General features: G+C 48.1%; 1 protein-coding gene across 15 annotated transcripts in view; it reads left to right on the top strand.

Moving 5' to 3' along the window:
- WDR59 (WD repeat domain 59) overlaps positions 1 to 18,446 on the top strand; it is a 108,979-nt gene that overhangs the window by 50,295 nt on the left and 40,238 nt on the right. For 10 of the 15 annotated variants that reach the window (XR_004648035.1, XR_004648033.1, XR_004648030.1 and 7 more), the window contains 7 exons: positions 1,016 to 1,072; positions 9,386 to 9,519; positions 11,257 to 11,338; positions 13,575 to 13,687; positions 15,665 to 15,812; positions 15,909 to 15,981; positions 18,147 to 18,273. Coding sequence is in view for 3 of the 15 variants with exons in the window: in XM_034788714.1 (XP_034644605.1) it covers positions 1,016 to 1,072; positions 9,386 to 9,519; positions 11,257 to 11,338; positions 13,575 to 13,687; positions 15,665 to 15,812; positions 15,909 to 15,981; positions 18,147 to 18,273 (734 nt within the window). In the remaining 12 variants the exon portion in view is untranslated. Of the gene's footprint in view, positions 1 to 1,015; positions 1,073 to 8,057; positions 8,110 to 9,385; positions 9,520 to 9,819; positions 9,979 to 11,256; positions 11,339 to 13,574; positions 13,688 to 15,664; positions 15,813 to 15,908; positions 15,982 to 16,825; positions 18,274 to 18,446 lie in introns of those variants that run through there. The other 5 variants (XR_004648036.1, XM_034788715.1, XR_004648038.1 and 2 more) reach the window with 5 other exon arrangements.

The following is an 18,446-nucleotide window of genomic DNA, read 5'->3' as shown; positions in this document are numbered from 1 at the left end:
ACCTCCAGCCCAAAGGCAAACAGCCTGGCTCTCTGCTCAGCTTGGGCACGGCCCTGCTATGGAGTCAGCTGAGCCACAAGTTCATAGGCTCTGTTAGCAATGGCCTCTTCTTTAGTGTCAAGGCCTATAAAATAAATTAATGGAGATATCCTATCTCCTAGAACTGGAAGGGACCCTGAAAGGTCATTGAGTCCAGCCCCCTGCCTTCACTAGCAGGACCAAGTACTGATTTTTGCCCCAGATCCCTCAGTGGCCCCTGAAGGATTGAACTCACAACCCTGGGTTTAGCAGGCCAATGCTCAAACCACTGAGCTATCCCTCCTCTCATGCTGGAAACCCTTTATGAGATCTTCATGTGGGCTGCCTTCCCGGTCCTGTGAACACACAGGAAAGCTGCCCGTTCACCACCCATGACTGCTCTCCATGTAGCACACCAGCGGTCTGCCACAGTGTTGTGGGTTCTGGGGCCATGGCAGGCACCAGCTATGTTAAATGTCATGTGATCAGTCTAGTGCTTAGCTCTGTGCTTCCAGCACCCTAGAGAGGAAGCATTGTCTAGTGGCTAGAACGGGGGCTGGGACTCAAGAGATCTTGATTCTGTCCTCAACTGCGCCACTGCCTTGCTGTGTGACCCTGAGCAAGTCACTTCACCTCTTTGTGCCGGCTACAATAATATTCCTCCATCTCGGTGGGAGGCTTAGCTCATTAATGCCTGGAGAGTACTGAGGTCCTCCAAAGGAGCCAGTGATGGGCTGAGAGACAGCAGCCCCCTCCCTGCAGAGCCTATGGCTAATGTCACACTGTGCAGAAGGAATGGGGGATGCTTCCGATTGGACCTCGTTTTGAAATGGCCCTTTGGGGAATGCCATGGAGTAACAAACTACAAGCCACAATGCCCCTTGCTCCCTTGGTCTGGGCTTTTTTGGATTTTAGTTATTTATTCTTTTCTTTTTCTTTTAATTTTCTCGGTGCCTTTCTTCCTTTCTCCTCTGGGGTGTAACGTTTTCACGCGCAGATGTCTCTTCGCTTTGCCCGGAGGCGCTGGTCCATACAAGCAATTAACGACTTCCCGGTACTGTGCGTTGTGCTAATGCTCTCCTTGCCTTACCCTGTCTTCTCCCCAAGAATAAAACACTCCCTGCCTGACCTAGGATAACCTGAACAACAGGCTGTTCCGTTATTAGACCCAGTGCCAGGAAGGGGGAGATGGGGTCATGGAGTAGGGGAGTTGCACTATACACTGTACCTAAAAGAGTCCAGAGAATCAAATGTAGTAACACTTCCGAATGGGCAGTAGCATCTGTAGGGACACAGATCCCAAATCGTAAGAGTATAATATGGGCTTGTGTGACCCAGCATTCGGATCACAAAAAGGCTGCTGAGGGAGATCAGAGAGGCTAATAACATAGTAAAAAAGGATGTACTTTTCTTCAACGTCCTTAGCCTTCTTAATTGCTCCCGTTACTTCTTGAAAGTAAAGCTAAATGATTTCTTTGCACCAGTGTGAGAGGATCCGTGAGTCCTAAACCCAGGCCCACGGGCGCTCAGGCCACTGCTGGATCCACACCATCACCTAACAGCTCTACTACTGACTGGAGAATTGGTAGCCCTCCACTAAAGTTACTGCCCAGAGGGACCTGACGGGAGGAGCCCATGAGTATGCTATTTAAGCTAGAAAGAGACACAGGAAGTTGTCTGTGCAACAGGGTGGATCCTGGCTTGCTGCTACAGACCCTGCCACCTGACTCCGGCCTCGTCCCCAGTTCCTGACTTTGACCCTCCCTATTTCCAGCCCCTTGCTCCAGTCCCTGAATCCTGTCGCACTGGTGACTGACTGCTCTGGCTCCGACGGCTATGGCTCTTTGGTTTCTGACTGAGCACTGGTGCACCTGTTTCCTGTCTGACCCTGCCTCTAGCTTTCAGCTCTGACACCTGACTCCGACATACCCATTGGCCTCTGGTTCCTGAACACTGCAGTGATCACCAGGCCAGACCGCCCACATCCCAGTCACTGGTACCAGTCTTCCACAGGCCCTGACAATCAGTCGAAACAACCGAGGAGGGGTCATGCCTGTCCCAGGCCTCCCCTTTTCAGATAAAGACAAGGGGTCACAGATGGAGATTTCAAAGAGGTGTCGGAACAAATTGCTAAAGAGCAGCAAGTCTCCTGGACTTCGCAGCATCATCCAACCATATTGGAAGAAAAATTCACTTAAAAAGGAAGTGGTTAAAAAACCTACCATCTCATGAAAATCAGCTGCTGTTTTTTAATTCAGTAGACTTGCTACCCTTCAGTCATAGAATCATAGAATATCAGGGTTGGGAGAGACCTCAGGAGGTCATCTAGTCCCACCCCCTGTTCAAAGCAGGACCAATTCCCAACTAAATCCTCACAGCCAGGGCTTTGTCAAGCTGGGCCTTAAAAACCTCTAAAGATGGAGAATCCATCACCTCCCTCGGTAACCCATTCCAGTGCTTCACCACCCTCCTAATGAAAAATTTTTTCCTAATATCCAACCTAAACCTCCCCCACTGTAACTTGAGACCATTACTCCTTATTCTGTCATCTGCTACCACTGAGAACAGTCCAGGTCCATCCTCTTTGGAACCCCCTTTCAGGTAGTTGAAAGCAGCTATCAAATCCCCCCTGCAGACTAAACAATCCCAGTTCCCTCAGCCTCTCCTCATAAGTCATGTGCTCCAGCCCCCTAATCATTTTTGTTGCCCTCCGCTGGCCTCTTTCCAATTTTTCCACATCCTTCTTGTAGTGTGGGGCCCAAACCTGGACACAATACTCCAGATGAGGCCTCATCAATGCCGAATAGAGGAGAATGATCATGTCCCTCGATCTGCTGGCAATACCCCTACTCATACAGCCCAAAATGCCATTGGCCTTCTTGGCAACAAGGGCACACTTCTGACTCGTATCTAGCTTCTCTTCCTCTGTAATCCCCAGGTCCTTTTCTGCAGAACTGCTGCTTAGCCAGTCAGTCCCCAGCCTGTAGTCGTGCATGGGATTCTTCCTTCCTAAGTGCAGGACTCTGCACTTGTCCCTGTTGAACCTCATCGGATTTCCTTTGGCCCAATCCTCCAATTTGTCTAGGTCCCTCTGGACCCTATCCCTACCCTCCAGCGTATCTACCTCTCCCCCCACCCTAGTGTCATCTGCGAATTTGCTGAGGGTGCAATTCATCCCATCATCCAGATCATTAGTAAAGATGTTGGACAAAACTGGCCCCAGGACTGACCCGCGGACAAGTCCGCTTGATACCGGCTGCCAACTAGACATTGAGCCATTGATCACTACCCGTTGAGCCTGAAATCTAGCCAGTTTTCTATCTTTAAAAAAGCAGTAGGATTATTTTGGGAATGACAGCAGTAATCTGTAGTTCAGTACCGGGTACCTGGTTGAGCTCTAGTTAAAACTATAATTATGGTACACCTAGAAGAACATGATATGATAGGGACAGACAAGCATGGCTTTTGTAAAGGAAAATTGTACCTCCGTAATCTACTACAACTCTATGAATGTGTCACCAAAACAGTGGCTGAAAGAGAATAGAAAGACATAATTCATTTGGACTTTCAAAAAGTCTTTGACAGAGTCTTTTGCAAGAGGCTATTAAGGAAACCTATGTTCTGAAAGGGTGAGAAATAAAGTTTTGCCATGGATCAGCAACTAAGACAGAAAACTGAGCTAGGGAAAAATGGCTAGTTTTCAACATGGCAGAAGTTTTAGTGAGATGCTCCAAAGTTCTATCCTCAGGCCAGTGTTCAATTTATTTATCAATGATCTGGAAAAGGGAGTGAGTAGTGAGGTGTCAGAATGTGTGGTTAACCCATCATTGTTTAGATGAGTCAGGACAGGAAAAGAGGAACCTAATTGAGGGAGGAACTACAGAGGGACCTAACCAAGCTAGGTGCCTGTTCAGCATAACAACAGGTAGAAGGAATGTTATGATGAGAGAATCAAAGTAATGCTCACGGAAAGGAATCCTCTGAACTGAGGAGTGCGGAGTGAAATATAATCACTCAGGAAGCAGACCTGGGCGTCACTGAAGACAATGCAATGGAAACCTCTGCTCAATATGCAGCAGTCACAATGTCTGGATGCGTAAAGAATAATGCTATCCATACTATTAAGGCATTCTAGAAATCAATCTACCAAAATGATAAACAGAAAAGTAGACACCTTCGAAAATAAGTGTCTCTGAAAAATTCTGAGCGTTGGTTGGAAAGACTTCATCACCAACGTAGAAATCTGAGAAATTACTCACCATCATCTCATTTCCACTAGAATTAGAAGAAAGCCATGGTTGTATTTGGGGCATGTACTTTGGATGCCAAGAGACAAACTCCCCTGGGAAGCTGTCAAGTGGAAAGCAGCTGGTGTGAGGAAACGCGGGCACCCTAGGGAGAGCAAACCAGTCAATTTTACCACCATACAGAAGACCATGACCGAGCGGAATAGCAGAGACTAGATTCTACACTGTGCACCAGTATTGGTACAGGAAGGATGTCATGTAATGATTGTATAAATCAGTAGCATGCCGTCACCTGGAAAATTGTGTTCCGTGCTAGTCACCCTGCCTCAAAAAAGATACAGAAGAAATTGAAGGGGTTTTTGAAGAGAGGCAGCTAAAATAGTTAGAGCCATGAGGGGAATTCCATATATGTTTAGTTTTAGAGAGGAGACAACATGATGGAGGGATACAAAACAATGACCCATATGGAAAAAGTGAATTATTTTGTTTCATAACCAAGAGCTGGGGACAGTCAGTGAAACCCCATAAGCAAATGTAAAACTGATAAAAGAAAATACTTTTATGCACTACATAACTATCGTGTGACCTTTCTTGCCACCAGATATCATTGAGACTGAGAGCTTATTAGGATAATGAGACTATCCACCGATTAAATGAGAGGCATCAAACCCTTCTGCTTCAGGGCAGGAACCAGCCACTAATTGATGAGGGTCAGGAAGAAATAGTCCCCAAATGGACAGGTTCTTCCGTAATTGCCCACTTGGGATTTCTTGCCCCTTCCTTGGAAGCTGCTGGGACTGGCTACCAGGGCAGATGCTGCAAACAGCAAATCTTAATGTTGCAGAGAACCTTGTTCTAAAAACCCTGGCAGTGTGGTGGTCAGGCAGGGTTCGGACACCTGTAATTGGAGTTAACTGGGGTTTGTTGTTCAAAATACCAGGAGGACTTTTCAGCAAGAAAGCCTTGACAAACACACTGCGCCCCACTGGGGATTTCATGAGAAGCAGCTTGAACCTGATCTGGAGTCGGTGAACTTAATCCTTGGCATCATCTGCATTCTCCCCCGCTTCTATCCCTCCACTCCATTAAAATAAATGTAACCCTTGAACCTCTCTCTCACATGCCCCTACATTTCATGGGGCTACCTAAAACACTGCCTGTGTCAGAAGGATTCCGAGGGGAGACATGAATGTTCAGTAGCTAAGAATCCCCGTTCCAAGAGGAGCATGCAGGATTTTGTAACCCTCTCTGCTGATTATGCAGGGATAATTGTAGTTACTACAAGCAGTGGGTGGCTCATTCTTGGGCTGTCTGTTTCCGCATTGAACCCATTTACTGCCATTATCACCTCAGATTGCAGCAAATGGTGCCCTCAGGCTAGCTGTGCAGTCATTTCTCAGGGCTGTTCCCCACAGCTGTCCCCCTCCCCGTGACTGTCTGAACACTCTTGGTTCCTTCCTCCTGATGCTCAGAGGAGCTGAAGAATCTCAATTCACTGTCAAAAGAACAGGAGTACTTGTGGCACCTTAGAGACTAACAAATTTATTAGAGCATAAGCTTTCGTGGGCTACAGCCCACTTCTTCGGATGCATATAGAGTGGAACATATATTGAGGATATATATATATATACACACACACACACACATACAGAGAGCATGAACAGGTGGGAGTTGTCTTACCAACTCTGAGAGGCCAATTCACTGTCACTGGCTATTTCCTTTCTCTCCTGCCTCTCCTCTCTGGCTCTCTGAAGCAGCTGAGGAGATGCAGTTCCCACTGGCTTGGATTCTAGATTGCACGAAGGTAGAGCTAGAAAGGTTGGGGACAAATGACCCAAATTTTCCACTAGCAGCTTCAAGTACAATGGGGGCAGGCTCATTAATTGACAGTTGAGCGCCAACTATTATGTTCCCAGCCTCTTTAAACCCAAGCAGCCAATTGCTGGCTGACGTGTCATGGGGTGCCATCAGCCTGTGGCAGAGCCCCAGGGAGAAGCACATTTCCTATGCCTCTTGAATGCTGAGGGAAGAGAGGTGTCTTTTAAACCACAGAGGAAAATTCTCCCTGGGAAACAAGTTGAGCAAAAGGGGAGATGGAACCTTGTGTGTCTTTTCCCCAGGCCTCTGTGGAATGACAGACTCAAACACAGGACACTTCTGGCCTCGGGTAACCCTGCTTCAAAAGTGTCTAAACTTTGCCCAACTGAGGACTACTCTTCATTTGGGCCAAGGTGAAACGTCACTTAGGACCTGCTGTCTCCATGGTCTTCACCTCCCTATTATAGGTGAAGGTTGATATGGCTCATGTTTGGCCGCCCACGCCAAGGCTGACATCTGCTGGTTCCTTGGCTTTCTGTCCTTCTGCCACTGGTTGATTGAAGCAAACAGGACTTTTAATTGGACCAATCTCACAAAAATGGGGCTGCGTGGATCTCCACAGGTGCAGCTTTGGGGTGGGGGGTAGCAGTGGCAGAACCTGTAGCATAGGCAGGGTGTTTTTTTTGTAACCCCCACTAGTGAAGCTAGGTCAGTGACCAATCCTGGGTCCAAATTTTGCGAGTATGTAGACAGCCCTCATCCACGGGAAGGGGGAAGATTTGATTGCCAGGCCCAGTAATCAGTTAATGTCGTCATTGTTTCGCCTGGTGCTCTGTTGACGCCTAGCAGTGTAAATGATCCATTTGTGGAATATTCCATTCTTCCTTCCTCATCCTCCCCTTCCCCCCCCAAAGTTACTTGTTTACTTGTGGAAAATGCTGTGTTTTGTCCATGTTCTGAGTCTCCAAAATGCCTCTCTAAAGGCAGGCGAGCTTTGAATCTGCTTTCAGAAGGGGTGTGTGTGTCTGTCTGTCTGTCTGGGAGAATTGTCCATCTGTGGGTGCTGAGGAGCAAACGGAATCCTCTCCCCTGCTGGGGCCAGCTAGTAAACAGGTGGCCACTAGGTGGCGCACTGCTCTCCAGAGCACTCTGCTGGCATACCTCGGCCGGAGTCAGTGGCATTACACCTGCAGAGAATGGGCCCTGCACCTGCAAACCTGAGTTCAAATGTCACTCTGCTCCCTTCTGACACAAAGGAATGGAGTTTCCTGGCCAATGCTGCATGGGGCACAGAGTGGGGAAGCATGCTGGCCCTTCAAAGTGCACCTGCCACTCTCGCTGTGCATAGCATGCTATAGCACAAAGCACTTTCTCAGTTTCCTCCCCTCTCCCATACACACACTAACGGCTACCTGCTGTAAAACATTGATACTTCTGTGGGTATCCTCCAACAGATCCAGCCTGCTCTGGGAAGTCTATGGGCATTTCCCATTGACTCCAATGAGAGCAGCGTCTGGCCCACAACATATTATTGATTAGTTTCAGGAAGCAGTTCAAGGAACTAGTGGACTGAAGGCAAGCCCTGCGTATCAGAGAGGACACTGGCCCTCACCCTACAGTAGGAGCCCACTCAGAGATTAATTCTGATGCTTTTAGGAACAAATACACAATGCTGTTGAATATCAAAACTTCGGCTCCAATTCTCTGGGGTTTGCACAGCTGGACGTGAGGGCAGAGCCCTTGTAGCTGGATTTTCAGAAGTGCTGAGCAGCACCTACAGCCCCCTTTGATGTAAATGCTCCATGCCTCTGAATATCAGATCATACCTGTGCAGAAGTATGAGTGGGGCTTTGAAAAGCACCCAGGTCCGTCTCATTGAAAGTTAATGGGATATTTGTTCCTATGTCACCCTGACTTTAAATCCCATCCTAAACTCTCTTTTTAAAACAAGTCTCTCCTTCACTTACCTGCCAGAGCCCAGGTCCAGACCCTCAGGGCTCTGTCTCACCTGTGCTATATCAATCAGGTAAGGAGCATGTATTCCTTCTTGGTTCTGTGTGGCAGGTTCTAGTGATGGCCTCAGCTGCTGCATGGCAAAACCCGGAGTCAGTAAGGGAGGAATTAATTTTAAATTACCTTTAAAAATTAAGTGCCTGTGTGTGTAATTGTTACGCCTGCACAGTCTGTTCCTGTGCAGTCAGTGCGCATTCAGCAGACCTTGCTATTTCTCTCTGTTCACCAAGAGACCTGTTGCCCATATCAGATTTGCCAGGAAGCAAAGGCACAATCCGAGATCATCACAGGATGTACTTTGTTCACCTTAGCCCTGTGTAGCAGCCAGTGCCTCCTGCAAGACATTGTTCCAGTCCCTTAGGCTGGTTGGGCCACTGCATGCACTCACTTCCCTCCCTCAAGTGGTGGGCTAACAAGCTGAGGAGCTGGAAGCGGCCAGGAAACTGGCCATCTAAAATAATTGATGTGGGTGGCCTAAATAGTTTTATGCATCTTGGCATAAAGGTGAAAACTCTATGGCCATTTGGGGGGAATGCTTGGCTTCCTCGCTCTGTCTCCTCACCAGCCTCCCACAGCAGTGGTTTGGGTACAGCTGGAAATTAGCTGGTTAGAGTGGCAACTGCCTACTGCTGTAGAAAATTCCCGGGCTCCTTTGAGTGTTACCATCAGGCAGCCAGCTCTTCTTGTTCTCAAACAGAAGCGTTGGCAAATGCTGTAGACAAGGAGGCACTGGAATCCTATTCAGTCCCACCCTGGTCCTAGACAGTGACACACAAAGGACCCATTAGAACTAGGTGGAAGAGACAACATGGGCATGTCAACTTCTCCCTGTTACTCCGGTCTGAAGCTAGCAGCAAATACAGGACCTCTTCCCACACACCTCTGCTCAGAGCTCTTGCTGAAGTCAATGGTGGTCCTGTGTGCAGTGGGCTCAGACCCAGAACCATTAAAGATATTTTTCTGGTCCTTCTGCCAGCCTTTCTGCATATTATTGGCTTGCTGGGTATTGATTTGTTTTTACTGCCTACTCCCCTATAATTTGTAAAATCCCTCTCAAGCGTGTGTGTTTGCCCTTGAGCTTGCTGACTTGCCTGCTTTTCACTTCCTAGAGACGGAGACACTTGTTTTCCTGGGCATGTCATTATTAATGTTCTTCGGGAGTAACACACAGCCTTTGGAAGGCATGGGTGGGTGATGCTTGCATTACTCCTGATGCTCATGCATTGTTCCTGCCCTGATAACAGGTGCTGTCTTCCTCCCTCAGTAACTTGTTGCCATCTATTCTGCAGAAATCAAGGAGATGGAAAAGCAAGCGTGAGGGGACAGATGCCAACAACCGACCTATTAAAGCTGCTGGCAAAGTCATCATACAGGATATCTCCTGCCTGCTTCCTGTGCACAAATCGCTAGGGGAACAGTACATGTGAGTACACAGTCCTATCTCCAAGGCTGTCTCTAGGCATCAGCATCCCAAGCATGTGCTTGGGGTGGCTCTTTTCAAGGGGCAGCACTGCGGTTTTTGCTTTGGCGGCGACACTCTGGCTTTTTTTGCTTGGGGCGGCAAAAAACCTGGAGCTGGCCCTGCCTATCTCTAGCCCCAAACTAAGGCGGCCCTCAATGCCACTGCTGTGCTCTGCAGTGTCAAAATCAATGAACATCTTGTTCCACTGAGCACCCATTCTTCACCTCTTGCATCATTCCCATGGTGTCCCTGTCTACCTAGGAGTGATGGCTTCTTTCCCAAAAACCTCTGGAAGGGATGCGTGGTGAAGGAAATACGTGGGAACGTATTTGATTGTAGGTCTACACACCAGCTCCAGCCCTAGCAGCTGAAGATTGTATATATGACTGTTGGAGGACTTCATCATTTGAAACAAACATTGTGAGCATGGGCCCTTTTCACAGGGGTGCATGTTAAAGGAGAATTCCAAAGGGTTGGTTTTGGAATGGGCTTTTGCCCCTTTTTGTTTCATTACAATGGATGATGAGGCCTGGAAGTCTCTATCTATCTGTCTATGCATGCGTGCATATACACTCAAACACACTCTTCCTCTTTCTTGCTCTCAAAAAGGTTTTTTCAACTTTGTGTGTGTGTGTGTGTGCGCGCGTATTAATTTCAGGGCTGTGCATCTGTATTGTGAGTGCTCTCCTCTTAATCAAAAGGATGGAGGTGCTGAAGCTTTATTAAAGACCTCTTTTCTCCAATGTGCTAATTAGTCATTGAAGTTCTAAAGCAAACAAAAAAACAGATGGGAAAGCTCTTCTTTCAGTTGCTCAACTTTCATTTCCATTCTAGTGATCTTGTCATTCCACTGGTGTTCTCGTCAACAGAGGGCCTTTGAGGCAAGACCGTCCCTGAATGTCATGTGTTTTTAAAAAGGAAAAAAAACACAAAATCCCTTCCCTGCCTTTTCAATCCATCATAAAGAAGTAAAAATAACCCAGCCATTGGCCAATTGTTTCATGTTCGCAGGTGGTCTTAAGTGGGGGGGGGGCTCTTTCTGGTCCATTTATTTGTAAGGTCTTATGCAGCCTTTTTCCCAATACTCCCTGATAGGAATGGAAGCAGATGAAGGAGAAAATCATGGGGGTGTTTGGGGGAGCTATGTTGCCGCCAGTGAGTGGGAGATCTGCCAAGTAGCTGTGAGGTCCACATACCGCCCCACCAATCCCTCAATGCTGTTGGAGGCTAGTCAGTGGTGGCATGTCATCCCACCCAATATCACACCTGGCTCTCCCTCAAAGTCTAGTGCTGGCTATAAAATGAATTCACTGGTAGATTGAATGGTAACAATAATTTGTAAATGGGGCAGCCCCAGATGGCTATCAGCTTCTGGGTACAAGAACAAATCTCAGCTTCACACTGCACCAGTAAGTCACCATGGTAATAACTCTTTGGTGGTGGACCATCTCAAGACAACTGTCAGAGCAGATCCTGCTATTCGCTGTTGGATTGGAATGGGACATTGTGCGGTGGACTGTCTGGTAGGGCAGCTGGATGGCATGCAGTCAGGTGTCTCTCAATGACTATGGAGGAAATGCTGATCCGTCTGACCCTGCAGTGTGATTAGGGAGTTCTGTCCAGTGGTGTGAACCATAACCAACCCTCCCTTGGTAGACAGCGTGTCAGTAAGAGATGAGCCCTCTCTTTCTTTTTCAGTCTGAACGTCAGTAACATTCAGGAGACCTGCCAGAAGAATGCCTCCTCAGCCCTGACAGTTGGACGTAGGGATCTCGTCCAGGTATTGGGCTTGCCATTTATCTAGAGCACAGCAGCTGAATGGGACGCCTTAGCGAACACATTACTCTTGCCTTGTCATTCTCATGCCATTATCCTGGATTTCAAGGGCATGGCTGGGTCACTGGGGTGCAGCAGTCATTCCAGAGACCATCTGGAAGGGTTACAACGGGTCCTCCCTGGTAACTGGGGCAGAAGCACTGACACTTTGTAACCTCTCATTGAGAAATCCCTGGCCAGACCAGCAAATGGTTTGTTTCATACCCTTTGCCAAACCAGCTGAGATGACTAAGTGCTCTGAGAATTTCTCATAGGCCAAGCTAGACACAGGGCATGCTACTTTGTCAGTGACTGGAATGGGCATGCATCAAAATCACTGCAGCCACTATAATCATTTTGGCAAGAGGAACTCTCTCTTTCTTCTACCTGTGGGGTTTGTAATAATAGGCACGATTATGGCTGTTCTGTGCTGGAACCGAATACAAAAGGCGGACAGCCTGTGCCCCAAAGACGTTACAATCTAATACTGTTTTGGGTATTGAGACATTTTCCTTTTCTCCATCATGCTGCTTACATTGCATTGGATTCCACTGGGGCAGTGCAAACAGACTAGTTTCCGTTTCATTTTGTTTGTACTCTGTTATTTTCTGATTCTCCTACTTTAGCAGGATGGTCTGAAGTTTGTGTTGCAAATCCTGCAGCAAAATGTTATACCTTTAAACAGCTACATTATTTCATTTGATTCTCTTTAAGTTCATACAAATGTTTCAATTAATTTCCAGCTTTTTTAAAAAAAAGTTTTAAAAACCTAAATGGTGTTCCTTAAATATAAACCACAAACATTTTCTGATTCACTTTATGTAAATATTAAAAGGATCCAATAGCACGTCCTAGGAAAGACTAATTCCTAGAAGGGTTTACCAGCTGATTGCTGCAGTGTTTACACCACTTTCCCATTTCATTCCTCCACCTGCACTGCAACATTACAGGAATGTCCTGCTCCTCAGCTGAAACCTGGAGCCTGAGCTGCAGCATGACAATTTCTCAATGTCCCCTTAGGAGCCTGCTTTGTACGAATTGCCCAGCTTTCCCCTGGCCCCTGTGGTCTGCTGCTTCGCTCAGGACATGCTTTGCTTCTGTACTTCAGTTCCCCTCCTTTCCAATCTCTCCTGGTCCCACAGTGCTGCCACATTCCTGAAATTCACTGTCTGTGTTTCTTTGCACTCTGTGTTCTCTCTCATGTTCTCAGCTCTCATGTCCTGTATCTTAGCTGCCGCTGCCTTTCTAACACCTCCCTCCCTGCCCTCCTCCTTTTCTGTGACATTCTGTAATCAGTGGTTCACCCTCAGCTAGAATACTGTGTGCAGTTCTGGTCACCCCACCTCACAAGGATATAGCAGAAAACCTAGCGAGGGGTTAAAGATTGGTGATAAGAGTGATTGCGTCCTAGAGAGGTGTCTATGTGGAGAGAGACTGAAAAAGTCTGGGACTGTTTAGTTTAGAAGGGAGACAAATCAGAGGGAATGTGATAGAGGTATACAAAATAATGAATGGGGTAGGTATACAGATGGTAAATCAGGTGCTCCTCATGCATAATAAAAGAACAAGAAGCATTCAATAAAACTGAAAGGCAGCAAATTTAAAACCGATCAAAGGTCATGTGTGTGTATATGTTATAGTTCACCTGTGGAACTCATTGATACAGTGTCACAGAAGTCAAGAGTGTCATCAGATTTTAAAAATCAGATTAAACACTTATTGATAAAGAAAACCTCCCACTTCCTGGGATAAGCCAACCTCAAAATGAGGGGGGTTGTTAAGAAGAAACGCCTTCTATCAGCCATTTATTCCATAATTGTCCCGTAGGGAGCTTCTTGCACGTTGCACTGAAGCATTTGGTGCTGGCCGCTGTCACAGACAGGCTAATACACTAGATGGACACAAGGTCTGGTCTGGTCTGTCAGTGGGGATCCCTCCCCAGCAGCTAACACTGCTTTCCTGCAGCTAAGAGGTAGCTAGTTGGTTGATATGACTGATTCTCCATTATTATGGAGCCCAACTCCAAAACCATCAGGGCTTGGCTGATTCTGGGGCCTCTAGAAAATCAGCTGTACCTGTTAAAAAAGAATTCTGCCATTATTGAACCTTGCATGTGTGATTGCAATGCGGGGTCAGAGCCCTCAGTGCAGGTGAATTTCTGTTTCTAGTTGTCTTTCATGCTGTTTCTCTTGTCTATCCAGGTGTGGTCACTGGCTACGGTAGCCACGGATCTCTGTCTTGGACCGAAGTCTGACCCAGATTTGGAGACACCCTGGGCCCAACATCCATTTGGACGTCAGCTCCTGGAGTCCCTGTAGGTCTCCAAAAGCTCAAAGCAGGAGCAGGGGTAGTCTCTGGAGCAGAGCTGTTCACAGCTGCAAGTTGTAGGGTCTTGTTTCAGACTTAGATGAGAGGAGCTGCTTGCTAAGCCCAGCGACTTTGAGCTAGAAGATCCTGCCTAAAGGCTTATGAAGGGATAATCAGTGCATAGCCTCTTGTCGTGGAGTTCTCTAGCACTTCGTGTGACTGCCCTCACCTTTAATATGGGGGGAGACTGTCCAGCTCCATCATGAGATGCACATTCATAGGACAAAAGAGGGAAGCCACAAATCTGTTTGTTGCAAATAGGAGGCAGCCCTGGCACTCGTCAAGTGACCACCTGCACTTTGGCTGAGCTAAGATTAGCTTCTCCTGCTCTGATGTGATGTTTATGGTACAGTATGTGGTGCTCCAAGACATCTGGATTGACTAGCATGGAGGAGGCCTGATGTAAGAGGGAACTGCTGCTTTTATCCAGGATTCTTTCCCTCGCCTGTCTTGATTTGGCTGCCAGTTTAACAATCAAATTCCCTGCTGTTGCTCCAAGTGCAAACTATTTCCTGTCATCCAGAGAGTCTTCTGGTAGCTACCTCCATTAAGGCCTGATTCACACTCAGCCCTCTTGCACAACACATTATCTACCTCTTGACATTGATCTGAATCTGTTCGGATAGGAAGAGTTGATAGCAATGCTAATCTGTTCCGAAGCTTAGAACCTGCTTTGAGTTGCTTTGCTGACAGCTCTGCCAAACCTGCTACATGAACTCTGTCCTAGTTCTGCCCTGGTGTGAGGCAGGTATGGGAAAGAGGGACAGTCTATTCCTATAGCCATCCTCTAACCAGTGCCAGTCTCCAACCTATGCCTGCCCTTCACCAAGACGGTGAAGAGAACTCCCTTTGGTGGTGCTGCTCTTATGTTTGGCTGGGAGGAAGCATCTGTTCTTTGTATTTCAGCAAAACCTGTGGATGCCAATCAGAAAGCAGGGCCCTGCTGTGCTAGGCACGGTACAGATACACTGTCAAAAGATAGTCCCTGCCCCAAAAAGAGCTTGCAGTCTACGTTATCACCTGACACAACAGGTGGATGAGGCAAAGGGGAGGAGGGAGAAAGGAAGTGGAAGATAACTACATCAGTCAAACTATAATAAGCAGAGATCTTGGTTCACTGTCTGCCTTGCCATGAATAGTTATCCCTACTAATTCACCTCATTTGGCCTCTTGACAGAGGCCAAATCTGTTATCTCTGTCTTGGGTACCAGTGTATTCGTAGGACATGGCACAATCTCCGCATGTCAAAATAGATAAAATTCACCTCAAACCCGCATTCATCACCCATTAATTCTCCTGCATGTAGAGTGCAGAATGCACACTTTGGGTCTCCCATTTCCAGAAAGCCCCATCTCCTGCCAGTGTTGCAGGCTGCTCTGTATTAAATCCATTCCCAACCCTCCCTATCAACTAAATCTCTTTAGGAATCAAACTTTGGTCTCATCCCCATTGCTCTGGCCTATAAGCTGGGGTTGGGATCTTGGCTGGGAATGGCCCCAGGAGCCTGAGAAGTCTGAGTATCTTCACCAAAATGATCAGACAGTGAGTCTCATGGCTCAATTTAACCTTGCTCCTGCAGAACTGCTCTTTGGAGCTGTGCAGACCCCAGGATCCTTGGGCATTCCCAGTGTGGATGGGGTCCTTAAGAAACACCCCACAGTAAGGGATTAGATACCCCCATGCAGAGAGGCACCATCTCTTGGGAATTAGGCCTTGATTGTCTATCCAACTGGAAGCTCTTTTATCTATTTATTTGTCAAGTAATGAAAAGGAGAGTCTATCCCCCCAGCACCCACACATCCTCTGAGCAGCTGGGCATAGTTAGTTCCACAGGGTCCCCCAACCCCTGGCCTGCTGTGAGTGTTCCCTTTGGCTGGTGAACTCTGCCTCAGCTCCTGCTCTCTCCCTTTTCCTCCCCCCTCAGGCTGGCTCACTACTGTCAGCTCCATGATGTTCAGACCCTGGCCATGCTCTGCAGTGTGTTTGAGGCGCAGTCCAGGCTGCAGGGGTGCGTGAGTTCCTCGGGACCCTTCCCTCAGCGCTCCTCCAACGTGTTCTCCCACAGCCGATACGTATGCACAGCCATTTCTTTCCAACTGCTTTTCTTGAAAGTCTGGAATAGCTTTGGTTCGTGTGTGACACAACTCCCTCTTGTTTCCACCCAACAGCCCAGCTTTACGTCTTCAGGCTCCTGTTCCAGCATGTCAGACCCTGGACTCAACGCTGGAGGCTGGAACATAGGTATGGAGAGGCAGGGGAATGGACAGAGAGAGGAAATGACTTTATTTGCATAAGCACCCTCGGCATTAAATGGCTATCTGTGGTGGTGATGGTGGTAAAGAATTGTAAGTGGTTGTGGAGCTGAGAAGCAAAGAGCAAATTTCCATGGTTTGTTGGTGGGTCAGGTACCATGGCTGGAAATGAGCCATGTGCCATCTGCCCTTGTTAATAGTTTAATGTTGATGTTTCTTCCGACTTGTCCATCTTTCCCTAGTGTGTTCTGTCAAACTGTGCACTGGTGGAATGAGTCTCCCTGCAAACTTCACCCTGATGTGCACAAGGACACCAGTTCACTGTCAGCCCGCTGGGTGGGAGCTCACACCGGAGCCAAAACCAGCTGTGTCTATGGCAGTCTCTCTCCCCATGGCAGATGGCTGGTGGGACAGACCACTCAGGACGACCCTGTTACTAGATAACATGTCTCTCTGATCTTGGACTACAAGGAACCGAGGCAGCTTGCTTCATCTAATAGAGCAAGCTTTCCCCAAACCCCATTCAGCTTTCAAGGACTTGATTCTAAATGCCCGTCCCATCCCTTCTATTTCCCCGGGTATTTGTGTCCCAAGATAAGTAGGTGGCTGTGGCCCGTGATAGTTTGCTCCTCTCCTGGCTTGGCAGACGCTCCAGGTGACACTGTCTTGTTGCTGTGCTGGTCACGTGGGGTGATGTAGGATCATTGCTACCAGGGCACTTGTCCAGTTTGAGGCCAGTCATTCTGTGCACCACAGCCATTGTGAGTTAGGACACTTCAGATATTTGCTGGAGGGGCTTTGACCAGGGACTTCCTGTTTTCTCTCTACTCCAGAGTTGTGGGAGAGGCGCTCACTCCTTTACTTTGTGATGGCCTAGCTAGAATAGTGGCAGTTGGGAAGTCTGGAGTGTCAGTGGCAGCTCTTACAAGTGACACAAATACTTGGGATCCTACAGGCATTTCCTACCAAGTTAACGCTTTTCAGATAAGTCGGAATTCAGGGCTGTCTTGTGTCCCCAGGGTCCAGTGTAATGCCATTTGCATGATGTTTGTCTCACAGTGGCCTACCTGGCTGAGCACAATATTGGGCCCAAGCAACAGCAAACCTGTAATCGCTCAGTGCAGTTTGCAGCTATCTTTGGAACAGGGAAGGGAGCAGAAGCAACAACAACCCCATTAATGTTGGTTGCCACTCTTCTCCCTGCACCCAGGGGTCATGCGCTTCTCTGAAAGATTTCCCCTGTGAGGCTCCTTTTCATACCAGCATCCTCACAGAGGAACAAGAATCCTCCCCTCCCCCAGCCCAAGGTGTGGAAGCCCTGACACCAGCACGCTCCCAGCCACTGGGAATGGAACTGTACTGACGCTAACTTTCCTACAAGCACCGACCTGTGCAAGTCTCCTGTGGAGCAATCTGCGTGTTTTCATATGGGGCGGAAGACCAGGTGCAGCCTTCTGAATCCAGATTTTCTGCGTCCTGGGAGCCTTCTCCCCATGCAGTCACTGCATGGCCCCTCTGCTGGGGAGCTGGAGAGACGATCTCAAGAGGCTGATGGCAAATGAAGGGGTTGGCTCTTGGCTCCCTATGATGTAGGAGTGTTTGTAATGGTGTAGACCAGGGATTCTCAGACTTTTTTTTTTCTGAGGCCCCTCCCAACGTGCTATAAAACTTCACGGCCCACCTGTGCCACAACAACTGGTTTTCTGCATATAAAAGCAAGGGCTGGTGTTAAGGGATAGTAAGCAGGGCAATTGCCCGGGGTCCCACATCACAGGGGGCACCGTGAAGCTAAGTTGCTCAAGCTTCTGCTTCAGCCCCAGGTGGTGGGGCTCAGGGCCCTGGACTTCAGCCCCATGCAGTGGGGCTTCGGCTTTCTGCCCTAGGCCCCAGTGAGTCTAACACTGGTCCTGCTTGGTGGACCCCTGAAACTTGCTCACGGCCCCCCAGGGGCACCCCCTGGTTGAGAACTACTGGTGTAGAAGACAATACTAACACATTCAAGGGTGGAAGGGGGGGGAGAGAGCACGTAGCCTCACATGCTTCCATCTAACTTTCACATCTCCTTCCTGAGCCTTTCGCACATCACATTGCCCCATTCATAGCCCACTCATCACTGCATCTCGGGGCACACTAACCATCTTTTGACTTGTGCAGCAAGCAAAGAGACAGAGCACACATTCACCCCCTGGTGCGAGTCTTCGCCTGACGACCTCCGCTACGGAAACCTGACGTATGCCGACCACCGGGAGCGCGAGAGAGATCAACATGACAAGAACAAAAGGTAGCACCCAGCAACACCCGTTTGTGCAGTTTCTGGGCAGTTCTCAGAATCAGCTGGAAGAATCTAGCTAGCTGTTCCATGGTGGCGTTACAGCTAATCAAGGGAGAGTTGGCAAGCCCTTAGCCCAAACTTTCACTCAGTTAGTGGCCTTGAAAGCTTAATGCTCCAAACTG

This window comes from Trachemys scripta, chromosome 13 (genome assembly GCF_013100865.1).
Source record: "Trachemys scripta elegans isolate TJP31775 chromosome 13, CAS_Tse_1.0, whole genome shotgun sequence".
Taxonomy (NCBI): domain Eukaryota; kingdom Metazoa; phylum Chordata; order Testudines; family Emydidae; genus Trachemys; species Trachemys scripta.
Note: the sequence above shows the minus strand (reverse complement) of the source record. Positions and strands in the feature narration are given on the sequence as shown.